This window comes from Malaclemys terrapin, chromosome 12 (assembly GCF_027887155.1).
Source record: "Malaclemys terrapin pileata isolate rMalTer1 chromosome 12, rMalTer1.hap1, whole genome shotgun sequence".
Classification (NCBI taxonomy): Eukaryota; Metazoa; Chordata; order Testudines; family Emydidae; genus Malaclemys; species Malaclemys terrapin.
The window spans coordinates 28,679,689-28,699,235 of record NC_071516.1 but is presented as its reverse complement, the minus strand read 5'-3'; the positions used below and the strand labels follow the sequence as shown (position 1 = coordinate 28,699,235).

General features: G+C 47.9%; 1 protein-coding gene across 2 annotated transcripts in view; it reads left to right on the top strand.

Moving 5' to 3' along the window:
* Positions 1-3,115: 3,115 nt before the first annotated feature.
* Positions 3,116-19,547, top strand: part of ZNF341 (zinc finger protein 341) — a 28,574-nt gene continuing 12,142 nt past the window's right edge. The window contains exons 1-8 of one of the 2 annotated variants that reach the window (XM_054046543.1): positions 3,116-3,170; positions 10,243-10,353; positions 11,352-11,539; positions 15,020-15,172; positions 15,967-16,206; positions 17,301-17,496; positions 17,787-17,871; positions 18,754-18,944. In XM_054046543.1, coding sequence (XP_053902518.1) covers positions 3,140-3,170; positions 10,243-10,353; positions 11,352-11,539; positions 15,020-15,172; positions 15,967-16,206; positions 17,301-17,496; positions 17,787-17,871; positions 18,754-18,944 — 1,195 coding nt within the window. In that variant the 5' untranslated portion in view covers positions 3,116-3,139. Of the gene's footprint in view, positions 3,171-5,112; positions 5,127-10,242; positions 10,354-11,351; positions 11,540-15,019; positions 15,173-15,966; positions 16,207-17,300; positions 17,497-17,786; positions 17,872-18,753; positions 18,945-19,547 lie in introns of those variants that run through there. The other variant, XM_054046544.1, reaches the window with a different exon arrangement.

The following is a 19,547-nucleotide window of genomic DNA, read 5'->3' as shown; positions in this document are numbered from 1 at the left end:
GCATTATAAATCTTAGCATTATTCAGAATTAAGGTTAAACTTAAAAGAAACCCAAACGTGTTAAGATAAGAAATGCACAGTTAAGACACCCAAACAACCTTAGCTCTGCCCTGTAATGACATGATGCAGTAACCACAATTATGATTAATGCTCTTTGGTGGTTGTAGTTCCCTTCATGCTATCACTAGAGGGCATAGTAGTTATTATTTCAAGCACTGACATCCAAGCTAATATGCAGCCATAGAAGCTGGGTCTTAATCTACCAATGAGAACTTTTGACACACATGTCCAGTCTCACTCGACTGAGTCATTACAACCAGTAGACTTGTTGAATGTCAATTAGCTGTAGAGGAGGGGCGGTTAAACTATATAGGCTATCACAGTGACTCCAATTAAAAGTTTCAGAGTAGCAGCCGTGTTAGTCTGTATCCACAAAAAGAACAGGAGTACTTGTGGCACCTTAGAGACTAACACATTTATTAGAGCATAAGCTTTCGTGGACTACAGCCCACTTCTTCGGTATGCATCCGAAGAAGTGGGCTGTAGTCCACGAAAGCTTATGCTCTAATAAATGTGTTAGTCTCTAAGGTGCCACAAGTACTCCTGTTCTTTTTCCAATTAAAAATTACCTGAGTTGTTATCTTGAGCTTGTCTGTAGCCAATACAATTATAGTAATTAGATACAATTGCTGATCACTTAGGGTGGGATCTCTAGAATGGGGCTGCAGTGTGCATGCTTAGAGGCTGAAACATCTGCATCTAGGGATTTGTACTATAAAAACGTAGGTGCTGAGCAAATTTAGGTACCTACAGGGTTAGAGAATGAGCAGGAGTTTTATGGATTGCAGTGGCGCCTAACAGCAGGACTCAGGCATTTAAGTACATTTGTGGATCCCACCCTTAGCCTATTTATACCTCAATTTCCTCAAATATAGCCTATGCACAAGATCTGTTATGTTTAACCATATGGAACTTCTGAAGTCTGTTATTCCATTTTTAAGATCATTCAAGATAACGGGCCTGTTTTTTAAAGGTATGTAGGTGCCTAAAGATGCAGATAGGCACCTAGTGGGATTTTCAAATGTACCTAGGGGTCTAACGTCCATTGATTTTGGGAGTTAGATCTCTGGGTGCTTTTGAAAAAATCCCACTAGATGCTTATCTGCATTTTTAGGCACCTAAATACCTTTAAAATTCTGACCCAAAGAAAATACTGATTAGATGCTAAATTCCTTAAAGGAATCTCTTGCATCTGAAGAAGTGAGGTTCTTACCCACGAAAGCTTATGCTCCCAAGGGGGAGGGATAGCTCAGTGGTTTGAGCATTGGCCTGCTGAACCCAGGGTTGTGAGTTTAATCCTTGAGGGGGCTACTTGGGGATCTGGGGCAAAATCAGTACTTGGTCCTGCTAGTGAAGGCAGGGGGCTGGACTCAATGACCTGTCAAGGTCCCTTCCAGTTCTAGGAGATGGGATATCTCCATTAATTATTATTATAATACTTCTGTTAGTCTCAAAGGTGCCACAGGACCCTCTATTGCTTAAAGGACCAAGTTTCTAATTAATTATAACTCAAACAAATTCACAGGTTTATATGTACATTCTCAGCAAATTCATTCTTAAAAAGTGCTGTGTGTTTGTGGAGGAGAGATTCTTTGTTTTTACACACACAACTTCCCTTACTTTACTCAACTTTAACTATGGAGTTGTAACCCAGGCCTCCATAGTTAGACCAGTTTCAGAGTAACAGCCGTGTTAGTCTGTATCCGCAAAAAGAAGAACAGGAGTACTTGTGGCACCTTAGAGACTAACAAATTTATTAGAGCATAAGCTTTCGTGGACTACAGCCCACTTCTTCGGATGCATATAGAATGGAACATATAATGAGGAGATATATATACACACATACAGAGAGCATAAACAGGTGGGAGTTGTCTTACCAACTCTGAGAGGCCAATTAATTAAGAGAAAAAAAAAAAAAAAAAAAACTTTTGAAGTGATAATCAAGCTGTCTGTACTCGGCTAGCTTGATTATCACTTCAAAAGTTTTTTTTTGTTTGTTTGTTTTCTCTTAATTAATTGGCCTCTCAGAGTTGGTAAGACAACTCCCACCTGTTTATGCTCTCTGTATGTGTGTATATATATCTCCTCATTATATGTTCCATTCTATATGCAGCCGAAGAAGTGGACTGTAGTCCACGAAAGCTTATGCTCTAATAAATTTGTTAGTCTCTAAGGTGCCACAAGTACTCCTGTTCTTCTTTTTATAGTTAGACCAGTACATCAGCTATTGGTAAAATTAATAAACCAATTTCAACAAGTCAGGTTAGAATTCAGGCCTGTGCTGATGGCATCGTATACTTAGTCGAGAAATCTTAAATTAGGGAAGGCACCAACTTTGGCAGATGAGGAAATGTCCACAAGGTTATTTGCATCCCTGTGTGTGTATCTGGCTCCAATTCATACAAAGGTACCATTCTCAACTGTTTTCAGCATGAACCATTGGGTTTTCATTCTGCCAAGCAACTGGTTTTTAAAGGGCTACGAGTCTGGAGCCTTTCAGTGCTCTAATGTGGATGTTCTCTATTGTAACCACAATAGCAATGCACCCCTCGGAGCTCGCTCCCGCTCAGTGCTCTGAATTCTGACTCAATGGTACTGAACGGTCCATGCTGTTCACATCTAGGGCTGTTCTGTGGCTGTGACCAGTCAATACCAATGACTTGTCCTTGCACCTGGCCGGCTCAGCTGTACTGTTGGCATAGTTACGTCCCTCCGTGGGATATTTACCCACATATAGATACTCTAGCACCCCCATAAGGGCTTTATTCCCTATAGACATCCCCATCGGGCCTTTACCCCACATTTGGACATCCCATCTGGGCACCCCATTCCCCATAGGAGCTCTAACCCCATATGGATACCACATCGCCCATAGGGGCCTTACCCCCCATATGGACACCCCATCCCCCCATAGGGACACCCCAGCTCCTCCGCAGGGGATTTACCCCCCATTTCATGCTCCACGCCCACCCCCTGCAAACCCCGGCGCGAGGCTCCCCCTGGCGGCCGGCCCGGCCCCTCCAATCCCTTCCCACAATGCCCGTTCAGGCGGCTCGGGCCCGGCCGCCGCGGCTCCAAGATGGCGCAGACGATATTCGAGGCGCTGGAAGGTAGCGGGCTGCGGGGCCGGGTCGGGCGGGCTGCGGGGCCGACACGGCACCTCCCGGGGGCGCCGCAGCGCCAGGCACAGCCGCGGCTCTTCCGCGCCGGGCGCCTCCCCTCCCTCCGCTGCACTGGGGCTCGGCGGCCGCGGGGCCGCCCCAGGCAACCCGGCCGGCCGGGGGAGGGTTCCTGGAACAGCCGCGCACAGAGGCAGGAGGCTGCGCCACCCTCCCGCTGCAGCCGCCCGGAGCAGTGTCACCCTCATCCCCGAGGGAGCCGTCCGGAGCACTCCCCCCCCCCCCCCGACCCGGCCAGCCCGGAGCAGTACCCCCACCCCCCCCATCCCCGAGGGAGCCGTCCGGAGCAGTGCCCCCCCCACACCCGGCCAGCCTGGAGAAGTGCCCCCCCCCGACCCGGCCAGCCTGGAGCAATGCACCCCCCTATCCCCGGGGGAGCCGTCCGGAACAGTCCCCCCCAATCAGACCCAGCCAGCCAGAGCAGTGCCCCCCCCCACTTGAGACCCGGCCAGACGGAGTAGTGCACCCCCCCATCCCCGGGGGAGCCATCCGGAACAGTGCCCCCCCCCCACCTCAGACCCAGCCAGCCGGAGCAGTGCCCCCCCACCTCAGACCCGGCCAGACGGAGTAGTGCACCCCCCCATCCGTGGGCAACCTGTCTGGAGCAGTGCCTCCCCCCTCACCTCAGACCCGGCCAGCCGGAGCAGTGGCCCCCCCCACCTCAGAAACGGCCAGCTGGAGCAGTGCACCCCCCTATTGCTGGGGGAGCCGTCCGGAACAGTGCTCCCCCCGTCACCTCAGACCCGGCCAGCCGGAGCAGTGCACCCCCATCCCCGCGGGAACCGTCCGGAGCAGTGCACCCCCACCTCTGTGGGAACCTGCCTCCAGCATCGACCGGGTCCGCCTGGAGCAGTGCCTCCCACCCCGGGGGGGCCCCCCGAGAGACCCGGCCAGCCCGGGACAGTGCCCCCCACCTCTGTGGGGACCCCCCACCATAGACCCTGTCGGGCTGGAACAGTACCCCCCATCCACAGGGGAACCATCTGGAGTAATGTCCCCTAACTGGGGGAACCCCCTGCAGAGACCCAGCCTGCCCAGAGCAGTGCCCCTCTACCTCTCTGGGGAAGCCCCCCCCCCGAGACCTGGCCTACCCAGAGCAGTGCCCCCCTACCTCTCTGGGGAAGCCCCCCCATAGATTTGGTCTGCCTGGAGCAGTGCCCTCCCACATTTGGGGAACCCCTCCAAGACCTGGCCCACCTGGAGCACTGCCCCCCAACCCTGGGGAACCCCCCAGAGACCCGGTCCCCCTGGGAGACCTCCCACTCCCTGCAAGTCCCCCTAGAGAACTGGCCTGGTACAGTGCCCACCCCCTGGAGAACCTCCTCCAGAGACCCAGACTGTGTGATGCAGTGCCCCCAGACCTCCTCAGGAGACCCAGCTTGCCTGGAGCAGTGCTCCCCAGGAAGCTCCCCACCCTGGGAAACCCCCCCAGAGAGACCCAGCCAACCTGGAGCAATGCCTCCCTGGGAACTTCCCCTCACCCATGTCCCCTGCTGGGAGACCCCAGGGCTAGAAAGACCCTTTCCTCTCCTGGGACAGCCCAGCCCCCAGGAAGATCCTGCTCCTGTATGTCCTAGGGAGACACCCCATCCCCAAGTTCCCCTTCCTGAGAGACCCAGCCTGCAGGACCCAGGGGATTCCTCCTGCCCCTCCTACTGATTGACCCAGTCCCCTCTTCTGGGGAGTTTCTGTCTCTAATAAGACCTCCCCCACCCTTTCTTCCTAAGAGAACCCCCCTCCCCCCCCCAGGCTCAGAGAGCAGGACTTACCCCCTGGAGATGCACCTCCCCTCTCCCTGTAGGGCTGGGAGCCAGTTCCCTTTCAGCCCCTCAATAATAAATGTGTACCTTTCATTTATCACGCTGTGACATTGGTGCATTATGTGCTGTAAGTGGCAGTGTGGATCAGGTTGGATGGATGGGTAGCTAATAGATTCAAGACCAGAAGGGACCATTCTGATAATCTAGTCCAGTAGTGCTCAGCCAAGGGTACATGTACCCTTGGGGATACACAGAGGTCTTCCAGGGAGTACATCAACTCATCTAGATATTTGCCTAGTTTTACAACAGGCTACATAAAATGCACAAGAGCAGTCAGTACAAACAAATTTCATACAATGACTTGTTTGTACTGTTCTATGGCCTATACACTGAAATGTATGTACAGCACAATATTTATATTCCAATTGATTTATTTTATAATTATATGGTAAAAATGAGAAAGTAAGCAATTTTTCTGTAATAGTTTGCTATGACACTTCTGCATTATGTCTGATTTTGTAAGCAAGTAGTTTTTAAAGTGAGGTAAAAAGTGGGGCATGCAAGACAAATCAGACTCCGAGTCAGATGCCACCAGCAGAAGGTTAATTTTCTTTGTTGATGGTTCAGGTTCTATAGTTTCCGCATCAGAGTGTTGCTCTTTTAAAACTTCTGAAAGCATGCTCCACACCTCATCCCTCTCAGATTTTGGAAGGCACTTCAGATTCTTAAACCTTGGGTCCAGTGCTGTAGCTATCTTTAGAAATCTCACATTGGTAGTACCTTCTTTACGTTTTGTCAAATCTGCAGTGAAAGTGTTCTTAAAACGAACAACATGTGCTGGGTCATTTCTGAGATTGCTATAACATGAAATATATAGCAGAATGCAGGTAAAACACAAGCAGGAGACATACAATTCTCCCCCAAGGAGTTGTCACAAATTTAATTAACGCATTATTTTTTTAACAAGCGTCGTCAGCATGGAAGCATGTCCTCTAGAATGGTGGTTGAAGCCTGAAGGGACATACAAATGTTTAGCATATCTGGCATGTAAATAACTTGCAATACTGGCTACAAAAGTGCCATGCAAACAGTTGTTCTCACTTTCAGGTGAAGTAAATAAGGAGTGGGCAGTATTATCTCCTGTAAATGTAAACAAATTTCTTTGACTTAGAGATTGGCTGAACAAGAAGTAGGACTGAGTGGACTTGTAGGCTCTAAAGTGTTACACTGTTCTGTTTTTGAGTGCAGTTATGTAACAAAAAAAATTCTACATTTGTAAGTTGCACTTTCACGGTAAAGAGATCACACTACTGTACTTGTATGAGGTGAATTGAAAAATATTTTTTGTTTTATCATTTTTACAGTGCAAATATTTGTAATAAAATAATATAAAGTGAGCACTGTACACTTGGTATTCTGCGTTGTAATTGAAATTAATATATTTGAAAATGTATACAAATATTTAATAAATATCAATTGTTATTCTATTTGACAGTGCGATTAAAACTGTCATTAATCGCAATTAATTTTTTTAATCACTATTATTTTTTTTTGAGTTAATCATGTGAGTTAACGGTGATTAATCGACAGTCCTATTAAAAATGTAATCTAGCCCCCTTCACAGACCGAGCTTGGCATTCCTAGCATGAATATTAAGACAGGAATTAGGTTTTTAAAATTCTCGAGCTTCAGTAATTTAAGGTGTTTTAATTATCAACATAAACTATTAAAATAGAATTCTAGGTGTCCAATTCTCTTCTCACTATTCCTGCTCCTTGCTTATTTCCACTTGGACATTGCAATAGACTTGTAAATTTCACACTCTGGTTCTGATGCACTAGCAGGAGTCTGCTGTGTTTCCCTTGCAAATACTGCAGGGGAATAATTGTAAATATATATGTGTATTTTAAAATATTGGTTTCTCTTGAAATTAAACAAAACATGCATGCTCCTGCAATATTCAGTTCCCTACAATATGGAAAGGAACGCATAGTGGGTTTGTAAAGGAGCATGAATTGTATGACAGCTGCTTTCCCCTCCCTTCTCTGGAGCTGCAGAGCCATGCTGTTCTCAACAGTCTTCCCTCCTATGTGAATCTGATAGAGGAGGGGAGTATGCAGAATCTGCCACTGATGAGAAGAGGTGCAGCTGACATGATGACTTATAGATGAGGCTAAGTTTTTGTCACGGATATTTTTAGTAAAAGTCACGGCCAGGTCACAGGCAAAAAAGGAAAATTCAGGGAAGCTGTGACCTGTCTGTGACATTTACTAAAAATGTCCGGGACAATATGGGGATTTGCAGATCCCCACACTGCCTGAAGCAAGGCAGCTGTGCAGAGGCTAGGAGCTGCCTGCAGCAGCTAGGGGCTGTGGGGTACCCCCCCTCACAGTCTGCAGCTCTGAGGTCCCACAGCGCCCAGGAGCTCGGGAGTTCCCCCGCCACTGCCCACGAGCTCAGGGGTTCCCCGCCACCCGGGAGCTTGGGGGTTCCCCTGCTGCCCCTGGTGGCTGGGAGCTTAGGGGTCCCTCCACAGCCTGGGATCTTGGGGGTTCCCCACAGCAGCTGGGAGCTGCAGGGTACCCCACGTCCCACTGCGGGGTCGCCAGAGGTGCCGGGAGTACCCTACAGCTCCCGGCCCCGCAGGCGGCGGGGAACCCTGCAGCTCCACACTGCTGAAGTCACGGATTCCGTGACCTCCATGACTAAATTGTAGCCTTACTTATAGATATGCTCCTGATTGGGGAGTGAGGGAGGGGAAGGCTCTCCACCCACCCTTCTCACCTTTATTCATAGGGGTACTTCTGAAACAAATTGCCCAACCTCCAGCTGTGCTGTTTGCCCAGCAGGTGTAGGAGATTTTTCACCCTGCATTACGCCTACACACACACACAGCAACTGTACTGGGATTCTGGGGGATCCCATGCCGCACCCTACAAGCTGCCTTCTTAGAAGGGGAAATGAGGAAGAGAGACCGTAGCTCATTAGGCACGCACAACTGGAACTCATCCTGTCTGCTTCGTGATGGGAATGTGATGAATAAAACAGATCATGCCTCAAAATCAGTTTCTGGGGCAAGGGCTGCAAAATGGGTGACCTCATCTCCTATTTAACAGTTAAAATAATTGCTTAAAAAGAACACCTCCAACCTCCCACTAGGGGTTGGTGTTAGATACATTGTTATTTGTGGCAGTGCTATGAAGTGTGATGGGTACTTTACAGACACAAGTAAAGAAACAGCCCCTGCTCTGCAGAGCTTATGATATAAGGTCCCAGTCCTGCACATGTCACTGAATGTAGTGCTTGGACTATGAGTAATCCCATTGATGTCAATGGAGCTACCCCCAAGAGTGAGTACTGCGCTTGGCAGTAAATGTGTGTAAGATGGAGCCATAGGTTCAAATGAGACACAACAAGGAAGGTTAATAAACAAAAGGCAAGGAAGGGGAGAAATCGAATGGGTCACAGGCAGACTGATCAGGTTACTCAGTTAAGGCATAAGCAGCATTTCTTGATGGTTCTGTTACTTGAGTATATTAACTAGCTCCATGTGGGTGATGCAGAAATAGTGAGTTCTTAGCTAATCTTTAAAGTGATGTGTATGTGTGCAGTTGGTGAGAGTCCCTCTCTCTCCCTTGTGGAGGCCCCTTGGCACCTGGGATGTCACCCTGGCAGTCCTGGAGAAGTATATCCTGCAGATCTAAATACTCTCCTTGCAGTTTCTGTTGCACATTATATTCTTCACTTCCTGCCCTAAACCCTGGCATGGAGGGGACCTGTAGGAGGAAAGCAGAGCAGCTTCTCTGTGATGATTGCGTATGTCTTTGCAATCAGTTGCAGGATTTTCAAGCCTCTCCTCATGCTATTTACTAATTGGCTTCTCATCAGGATCTGCCCGTTAGCTGTACTATTTGAAAATTATTTTACCTTGTAAGATTATTTGCTCTTTTTATTGTGGTACAGCAATAGCATCACCATAGTTAAAATTGTGGTAAGGTTCAGTATTAACAGGAGCTTTAAACCTTTAGTTTGTAAAAATCTCATTGAAATGGCAAAAAGCCCAAACACAGAATATAAACTGAGTGCTGTTCGAATTTTTCAGGGTTTGATGAAAAATGAATTGAATCACCCCTTTTGGGCAGTTTCTTCACCCCTTTTACAAGAAATCTAAATCGCTCTGGGAGCTGTCCTCTGGCTGCTTTTTGTTCCTAGAGTATCAGTTATACATCATTACTGTTTGTCTACAGAGTTTTTAAATAACATTGTAGCTGCAGTGGAAAAAATATTTGTGCTAAGGTGAACCTGCCAATTTTTAACTGAATGGCAATGCTCCCTCAGTGTGAATGCCATCACTGGCTTCTGGGGGATGCTAAAATGGGAAAGACACTAACTGAGGAATTCTCTAGCTTAAGGGAAAGTTTCTTGAACTGGGAAAGCAGAGACCAGGAGTTTAAATCTTACCTCTTCTAAGTGCTGTTTCAATTCCTATGCAATTCCCTACCCTTATTATTGACTCAAGCCATGAACCTTGGCCCAGAAGACAGGGAAGAACCGCTGCACATTCCTGCCCTTTTTAAAAATACATTCACAGAGCGTTTATGCAAGCTCACTGCAGGCCCAGAGCTCAGGTCTGTTAACACAACAAACCCCAATCTCAGCCACTGCATCACATGGCTTGTGAGTAACTGTACCCGCCTGAGTTACCCTCTGTGTGACATGGTGACCTTAAACTAGTCTGAGCTTAAAATCTATGAAATTCCAAATGTTCCTGCACCTCCAAGTGGCAAGTGCCACTGATCAGACCCCCTTCTGCAGCTAAAACTCTTTGCCCTCCCTGGGAATAGCTTCTTCAAAAACCAGCTCTCTCCTTCAGCTGCCAGATCATCTTTTGCCTCTTCTTACCCACTCCTCCCATGACCATATAAAGAAAGATGAACTGGCTTTCTGCTCTTAGGATCTGTTTTCTCTCTTAGGATAACTAGCACATAGAATAGGTGGTGGCGGGGGTGGGGGTGGGGGAGCTCAGTGAAGGAAGAAGAACTAAGCGGGAGACATGGGGGCACTGAGGGGGAGCCACTTTTCAGCATTACTCGTTTAAGTTGTGTTTACTGTAGGATACATTCAGATGGTGCAGAGTGAGGTTTTAGACTCAGTGAACCAGTTCTTGTCCCGGTGGGCCTGCTTGGATGTCCCACGGTAGGTTTGTGCTTTCCTGTTAACCCTTGTTTCTGTCTCTCTTTCAGGAATGGATAATCAGACAGTGCTGGCTGTTCAGTCCCTGCTAGATGGTCAGGGAGCAGTTACAGATCCATCCGGTCAAAATGTCAACACCTCCACCACCATCCAGTCCATGGGTGAGCCCCTCTCTTCCTCTCATGTGCAATCAGAAAGAGACTCTTGTGGGCTGCCTTTCCTGCCACGCCCTCTGTCCCAGTGGCCATCAGAAATGGTTTGGCAGAACAGTTGTCTGCAGACTGTTGGTGGAGAGTCACTGCTATGTGCTAATTCCTAAGGACTCATGGTCTGTTTAGTGAAACAAGGCAGAACATAAGGGGAGAGAGGGACAATACAGAACATACTGTGTGGTGCCTGTCCCAGACTTGGTGCGGTTGCCCAGAGGAAGAGAGGGTGGGTTGGGGTTGGTCTCAGCAACAGGTCCAGACCATGCACTTCAGGAAAGGCATGAAGGGAGGGGCACTTTCTGCATGTCACAAACACCTCTTGCTGCAATGAACACTCAGGTTGCTCAATTATTTGGGGACAGTGTAGCTAATGTAGGTGAGCAGTCATAGTAGTTGCTGGTTTAAATGCTTATGAAAGTCTGGCTTTTCACTTCAGCCCTTTATCAGCAATACCGGGCTCCAAAGCTGCTCTCCCCAAAACCAGAAGGCGTAGGCCAGACAGTGTTTTATCATGGCTCACTTGGAAGATGCAGAATTATTCTGTGACCTTTCCCCAAACACATGCAAGTGAACGCTGTGTCATCAGCCTCTCCCTCCTCCGTGCATTGCGGCTGATTGTTCTGTCTAAAGACAGCGCAGTCTGATCCATGTGAGCCTTTTTGACGTACTCAGAAGGAGCTAGAGGAATGCAAAGTTCAGTTACTTATTTCTCATCCTCTAGGATTTTCTGCAGCTAGAGCTCAGCTGACAAAATAGCTGAAGCTGCACAAGGCGGAATAGAATTCAGCTCACCCTCCCCTAGCTATGACAGCTCTGTGGGGCTAACAGCAGGAAGGCACCAAATTGTATCGTCCCTTTTCTGACCCTAACGGTAGTTGAGGTAGCTCCATAGTCTGAGGAGGAGAAGGATCCTGAAGCCAAATCAATGATCTGTTCCCTTCTGATTGTAGATGACGAGGACGTGTTCCTGTGTGGGAAGTGTAAGAAGCAGTTCAACTCGCTGCCGGCGTTCATGACCCACAAGAGGGAGCAATGCCAAGGAAACACCCCTTCACTGGCCACCGTCTCATTGGCTACCAACAGCGTGTACACTCCGTCCATCACGTCCGTGCAGCAGGCTCAGAGTGCCAATCGGCAGGTAGCTACATGGCATGCTTGGGGGTCTCTGCGCCACTGACTTTGGAGGGCAAGAGAACCCAGGGGTGAACGTTTACTGAATCCAGTTACACCTGGCTAGTGATCTCACCCTAGGGAGGCTGGGTTCGCCCCACTTGTTCTTACCTCTTGGAATCTATTTGCAGAGTCCATATAATCCCTTTACTATGGGATTTCCTTCAGAACACTGTCACTGCTCTTGAACAGCGGGTCAATAAAGAGTTTAATCTTTTATTATAGAATCATAGAAAGGTAGGGCTGGAAGGGTCCTTGAGAGGTCACCAAGTGCAGTCCCCTGCACTAAGGCCAGACCAAGTAAACCTAGACCATCCCTGACAGATGTTTGTCCCACCTGTTCTTAAAAACCTCCAACAATGGGGATTTCACAGCCTCCCTCGGAAGCCTGTTCCAGAGCTTAAGTGCCCTTCTAGTTAGACCGTTGTTCCTATTATCTAGCCTAAAGCTCCCTTGCTGCAGATTATGCCCATTACTTCTTGTCCTACCTTCAGTGCACATGGAGAACAATTGATCACAGTCCTCTTTATATCAGCCCTTAACATATTTGAAGACTGTTGTCAAGTCCCTCCCTCTGTTTTCTTTTCTCAAGACTAAACAGGCCCAGTTTTTTTAACCTTTCCTCATAGGTCAGGTTTTCTAAATCTTTTATCGGTCTTGTTGCTCTCCTCTGGACTCTCTCCAATTTGTCCACATCTTTCCTAAAGTGTGGCACCCAGAATTTGACACAGAACTCCAGCTGGGGTCTCACCAGAGCCAAGTAGAGCCAGACAGTTACCTCCTGAGCCTGACATACCCCAGAATGATATTAGCCTTTTTAGCAACTTTATCACATTGTTGACTCATATTGAATGTGCAATCCACTGTAACCTCCAGATCCTTTTCAGCATTATGACCACCAAGTCAGTTACTCCCCATTTTGTAGCTGTGTATTTGATTTTTCCTTCTTAAGTGCAGTATTTTGCATGTGTCTTTATTGAATTCCATCTTATTGATTTCAGACCAATTCTCTGATTTATCCAACTCTTTTTGGAGTCTCACCCTGTCCTCCAAAGTACTTGCAACCCCTCCCAGCTGAGTGTCATTCACAAACTTTATAAGCACACTCTCCACTCCAATGTCCAAGTCATTAATGAAAATATTGAATAGTACTGGACCCAAGACTGACCCCAGTGGGGACCCCACCAGATATGCCCTCCCAGTTTGACAGCAAACCATTGATAACTGTTCTTTCAGCCAGTTTTGCACCTACCTTATAGTAAATTCATCTAGACCACATTTCCCTAGTTTACTTATGCAAATGTCATGTGGAGCTGTGGCAAAAGCCTTATTAAAATTAAGATATATCACATCTACTGCTTCCCTCCTATCCACTAGGCCAGTAACCCTGTCAAAGAAGGAAATTACATTGATGGTATGATTTGTTCTTGACAAATCCATGCTGGCTATTCCTTATAACCCTATTATCCTCTAGGTGCCTACAAACTGATTGTTTAATCATTTGTTCCATATCTTTCCTGGTTTTGAAGTTAGGTTGACTGGTCTATAATTCCCCAGGTCCTCTTTGTTCCCCCTTTTTAAAGATAGCTACTATGTTTGTCCTTTTCCAGATCTCTGGGACCTCACCCATCCTCCCGGAGTTCTCAATATTGTTAATGGTTCTGAGATTGCTTCAGCTAGTTTCTTAAGAACCCTAGAATGAATTTAATCAGGCCCTGCTGACTTGAATACATCTAACTTATCTAAATATTCTTTAAACTGTTCTTTCCCTATTTTGGCTTGTATTCTCTCTCCCTTGTTTTTAATATTAATTGTGTATCTGGTCACTATTCACCTTTTTAGTGAAGACTGAAGCAAGATAGGCATTAAAAACCTCAGCCTTCTTGACCTCATCAGTTTTAGCTCTCCTTCCCCCTAAGTAAAGGACTTACGCTTTCCTTCATTCCTAATATATTTAAAGAACCTCTTTTTTTTCCTTTCATGTCCCTTAGCCTTTCTGATTTTTTTCCCCCTACATGATTGTGCTATTCTTTTGTTCTCTTCATTAGCCATTCATCCATGTTTCTACTTTTTCTAGGATTCCTTTTGTGGTAGGACTGTAGTTCTAGCTCAGGGTGCTAGTATTGTGGGTCATAGAATCATAGATTATTAGGGTTGGAAGGGACCTCAGGAGGTCATCTAGTCCAACCCCTTGCTCAAAGCAGGACCAATCCCCAACTAAATCCCCAAATGGCCCCCTCAGGGATTGAACTCACAATCCTGGGTTTAGCAGGCCAATGCTCAAACTACAGAGCTATCCCTCCCAGGTCTATCTGGCCTGCTGCTTCCTACACGACTGGCTGCCACTTTCCACATGTGGGGGTGGGCCTCACTCCCACCCTTTAGCTGCATCTGGCTCCCATACATAGTGAGAGGGTGCTGGATGTGTCATCCTCATCCCTGGATCTGCCTCCTGGTTCCTTCAGCGCCCAGTCTCCACGCATGACTCCATATATCCCGGTGTGCTGTGCATGGGGAGAATTAAAAAAAGCAAAAGTCTTCCCCCTACCCCAAACATACCTTTTGCCGGAATTGAATCCATGCAGCTGTTCTTCTGCTACAGTGCTCCTGTATCCCCTCATACACACAGCACGCTTTCTGCTCCTCAAATCAATCAAAAAGATGGAATTCTCCAGTAATTAAAAAAAATGTGTTTTCCTCCCCCTAAAGTGAATCTAGTGCTAGGGAAAGGCGCTACTGACTCTGGAGGCATCAGTCCTCATCATAACCACAGAACAGGGACAGTGTGAGCAAAAATCTTCCCCCATGCTGTCACCCGCAATGTACCTCAATTGTGACCTGATGGGACCACCTCTAGGGGTGAGAAAGAAGTACAGTCTTCCTGGCCATCTAGTCCGTGGCCTTTCTGAATTCACCACATCACCTGGTTAGTCAGAGCATTCCGCTGAAGGTCTTAATGCTATTTGTTCCCCAGGTCACCTTTAATAACCAATATGGTTTGAATTGTAAACCCATAGCCAACTCCCTATCCCATCTCCAATCCCCTGAGCCATCAGGTCTCCCAGGATTGATTCATTCATAGATTCTGAGGCCTGAAGAGACCACTGTGATCATCTAGTCTGATCTCCTGTATAGCACAGGCCAGAGAACTGCCCCAAAATAATTCCTTTTGAACTAAAGCTTTGGAAGGTCTAGCCCTCGTTTTTCTGAACAGTGCCAGTGTGGTTCCCTGTTTGTTACAGGATGGCAGGATAGACCCATAGGTGAAGATACAAACAGTAGCAACCAGTAGATCTCTAGTGTGGCCAGTCGAGTGAGGAGAGCTGGAGGTAGCAGAGACTCGTCAGTTTAGTAAAGAACACATCCTTGTTCCTTTCCCAGGCATTTCAGAGATTATTTCTCTTGTTCTAGTGTGGAGCCCCAACACTTTTTTTCCCCATTCTTTCAGCAAATTTCCACATACATCACGGTTCCTCCATCTCCGCTGATCCAGACGCTCGTGCAGGGGAATATCTTAGTCAGTGATGAGGTGCTGATGTCAGCCATGTCCGCTTTTACATCCCTGGACCAACCAATGCCCACGGTGCAGCCCTCCGTGCAGGTAAGGGGAGTGCGCTTTCCAAGCAGACTGAGTCCCCAGCTGAATAGCAGAGGGAGCCAAGAGTTCTGGCTGGCAGTGCCACCTGCACAGTTCAGAGAGCTGCTGTGATGTTGGTGCCTGGGCATCTTCTCAAAAACAACAGCAGAGGTCAGGTTGGAAAACAACAAGTGATGGGCCTATGCCAAGCTCTGCTCACTCACACTGCCTCTCACAGCAGATTGTGCCGCTCTTCATAATATGATCATCCCTGGTTCTTTCTTGTGTGCTATGATCCCCCATGAAATAATGTGTATGTTACCGTGTAACCATCAGGGACTATCTATGTAATGACCAGGGAGATCAATGGGACACCTCTCTCGGAGCTGTTGTTTAATGCTGTCTATAGACTTTGGCAGGTGTCCTGCACTAGTTACTCTCTTCGCATTCTGAGGGTTTTCCTTGTACTCAGCAGGGCTACAAAGAAAATGAAGCAAATGTTTGGATTCTAGAGCCCAAGGTGACCATCAGCAGGGAAACGTGGCAGTATGAGCTGCTGCATACCCTCTCAATCTGACCCCTGCACGGTATATAGGTGGTTGTTCGATTGCTCATTCCTTCCTTAGAAACTAGATAGTGTATTTAGTAAGGTGCCCACATCTGTGTTAAAAAGTGCATTTTGCCCAAAGTTTGCTTTGTCTGCCGATCTGACAGTGAATTATGTCATGAGCGAGGCCTCTGCCACTCCAGCTGGAGGTTGCAGGACCTGTGCTGCACTTTCAAAGCCTTCTCTGTTTGTCTCTTGTTCCGGTTTTCAGAGCAGCTTGAGTATGCACACTGGAGCTGGATACCTTTCCCAGCCCCCACCTCCTCCGCCGCCCCCACCTCCTCCTCCACCTCAGCCACCACCTCCTCCCACTCAGACACTGGGAGCACCGGGACAGCCCAGCACTGGCGGCAGCCAGGTGGTGGAAGTGTACAGCGCACCTGCTCCTATGGCAGGAAATGGCACAGTGGAGATACAGACGCTGGGGTTGCAACCGTATCCACCCATAGAGGTAAAGCCGTGTCCCTGGCCTCGTATTGCGAGCTTGGCCATGGGTCATCCCTCAGATGCTGCTCTACCTTCTGACCAATACACGACACTTAAGGCTCCTGCAAGCCCATTTCACAAGTTGGGGAGAAGATGCTGCTCGTGAGTTAGGTGGATTAGAAATGCCATTTGTCATAAAATTAGAGTCAGGGAAAGATGTGTTAGGTTGTCTTGTAATCAATTAGTATTTCCTCTGTGGGAAAGTAATGATCAGAAAGATGTCAACAAGCTGAAGGGAATCTGGAGAACATGAGAACGATTAAGGGACTGGAGGGGTTGATTTATGCGGAGAGATTAAAAGAGCCGAACACATGTAGATGTGTTTAAGGGGGTGGATTTCCTATAACTGCCTGCGAGTATTGGAAAGGGTATCTGCTGGGAAGGCAGACACATTGCAAAGGGATTGAGCTAGGAGTAGTGGGCTGAAACTCAGCACAGGAAAGCTTAGTCTGAATATCAGAAAAAATATCCTGACAGTAAGATTCCTCAGGCAGTTAAATAGACTGGGGAGTATGCGGTAGGAGAGGACATGCCAAGCTTCTCCAGATGCCCTTTTCAGAAAGGGTCTCAAACTGTGTTACTCCAGATTGATGACTTGGGCTGTTTTGCTACCTACACCCTTCACCTTCCCAATAATATTGTCAGTTTGTTTAACTGGAATCTGCACAGCAGAACTTCCTTCAGAAATCTTCCTGGGGCTGGTAACAGGAGCTTGAGCTTTCCACCTTCAGAGTCACGGGTTTGAATCCAGACCAGGCTGAGGGTGATCAGCTCTGGAGAGCAGAGATGCAGTTCCAAGGGCTAATCGGGGACCAGCTAGCTCTTCCTTTTCAGAGTTTATACTTTGGTGTCCGGGTCTTGCTAATAACTCCTGAATACTTGGCAAGGTTCAGCCTGAGAGCTGCCCTTTGTGCATTGGTTTAGCCTCCCTTTGGTTAAGGAAACAGATTACTGGTTTGATCCAGTTAGGCAGGACCCTGGGCTAGACAGACTAATGATCCAGCATGACAACTTCTCCATGGATTTAGCAAATGTATTTTCACTGGTGCATTATTCCAGGTGCCAAGCCAGTGTGTGGAAAGTCCTGTGTATCCCTCCCCTCCAGTGTACAGTCCGGGGAAGCAGGGCTTCAAATCCAAAAGCACTAACACTGCTGCTCCTTTGACCAATGCGGCTGGAGGAAACGTGGCCAGTTTTGATTCCACCTCGACCTCCAAAAATAGGCGTTCCAAAAATGACAGTGGGCTACAAGAAGGTACGTCTCCTTATGGCCAGCCCCTGCTCTAACCCCTAGACCATCATGTCTCCATTGCATTGCGCTTTTAGATTGGAAGCTCTTGAGACTCTGTTAGCAAATATACAACACAGTGTACTCTTACTATGATATACAGAAAATAATATACAAAAAGTAGAATTGGCACTTATTATTGTCCCATGGGACAAACTCTTGTGTTGTGGCCAGTCATATCCCATCAAATGTTCCCTGGTCCTGAATGCATCTGAATTGGAGTAGCTAATTCCCATTATGTACTCTTTCTATTTCAGGGAAACCTAAGTCCCCCAAACTGAAGTGCACTTATTGTGACAAGGCCTTCACCAAGAACTTTGACTTGCAGCAGCACATCAGAAGGTAACAGTGAGATGCTAACCCAGATGCGGCAGGGATGGCCAGGTGGGGCAGGCTGTTGATTGCACAGGAGGTGTGAGCTGTAATTGCATCTTCTACTTTTTGAGTATGAGCTGGTTTTGGAGTCCTCTTTGCTCACTAGCTGATGAGAACGTCCACAGTTCCTGTTACCTGGATGCCCAGCCACCTTCACCTCCAGAGCTGCCCCTTGGGAGCGAAAATTCAGAGCGATGCTTGAAGAGGAAGGATAAAAATTCTAGTCTCAGCCCCTGAGCAAAGATTTAAAAGCTTGATGGGCAGCTAGCAGGTGTCATTTAAACTCCAAGCCCATCCTGGGGCCCCTCACGTGGTGACCACCAAGCATCAGAAGTGGCTTCTGGGCTTGGAACAGGAAGAGAGAGCAGAAAGATCTCCCTCCCTGTAATTTGGGGTGGGGGGAAGAGAGAGAGAAGAGGATAGGGTTTCCTTCTTCCTAGGCTGGAAGCAGAGTGGGGGGACAAGAAGGGATCCTCTGATGCTGGAGCAGAAGAAGGGGTTTTATTCTAAACCAAGCAATGATGGTCAAGTGGCTTATAGGGTCAGTGCAGAAAAACGTGATGATAAATGTTCCGACTCCATTGCAGAGCTCCTCCCCACCCCCAAACTACCCCTGGGCTGTAACTCTGTGTTCTGTATGTAAGGCCTATTTCTCCTGCTCCACCCACAAAATCCATTGACGCCAGTTGATCAGGTTCCCAGCCCTTTGCTGGGGATGTCCAGGAGCTAATCTGCCAAGCAGCTAGGTTCTCAGTTCACTCCTGGGACAGCTGTCCCCTGTGATCCATGCTTACAGGCCACCACCTCCTGTCATGCATCTTCACTGATGTGCTTCGGTCTGCCCTGCAGCCACACAGGTGAGAAGCCGTTCCAGTGCATCGTGTGTGGCCGAGCCTTCGCGCAGAAGTCCAACGTGAAGAAGCACATGCAGACCCATAAAGTGTGGCCTCCGGGGCTCGGGTGCACCATCTCCCGCAACTCCATCACGGTGCAGGTCATGGCACTGAACCCCAACCAGCAGGAGGACGAGGAGAATGCAGGTGTGCTACCCTTCGAAATTGCCTACTAGGAAGCAGAGCGACACTCCCAGGATCTCTGAACACTCCTCATTCCCAAAGCACTTTCCCACCCATTTCTCTCTCATGTTAGCTTCCTCTGGAGTTAATGCCAGTGATGCCACCATCTGGAGACCGAGCATTTAGCAGCATCTATTAGACTAATCCATAGATCAGACATGTGGGCTAATGCAACCCTGTGTGCTCTGGCTTGCTGTTCTGCATTGCTTAGGGTGGTGAAGTCTCATCTAACAGGCCAGTTCAGAATTCGCTTGGTGTGGAGGAGCTCCCAGCTGGCATCCAGTGGTGTAGCCAATGTTTACACCAATCTCCCCCGAACAGTGGCATGGAGGGTGGGACAGAGCATGACTCAGCTCTGCTAGTTCTCAAGGGGTATGTGGTCCTATAGGGCCATAGCCAGCCTGCATAAGTTACAGAAGTCTAGGGGCTGCTCTGATGTACACTGAAGCTAGGCAGCTAGTGAATTGGGGATGCCTCTCATCTCCTGCACTGAGCAAATCTTGGAGGAGGAGTGAATATGGCCTTAGATCATCAGGTTCCTGTTGAGCTCTCTTTTCAATGAGACAG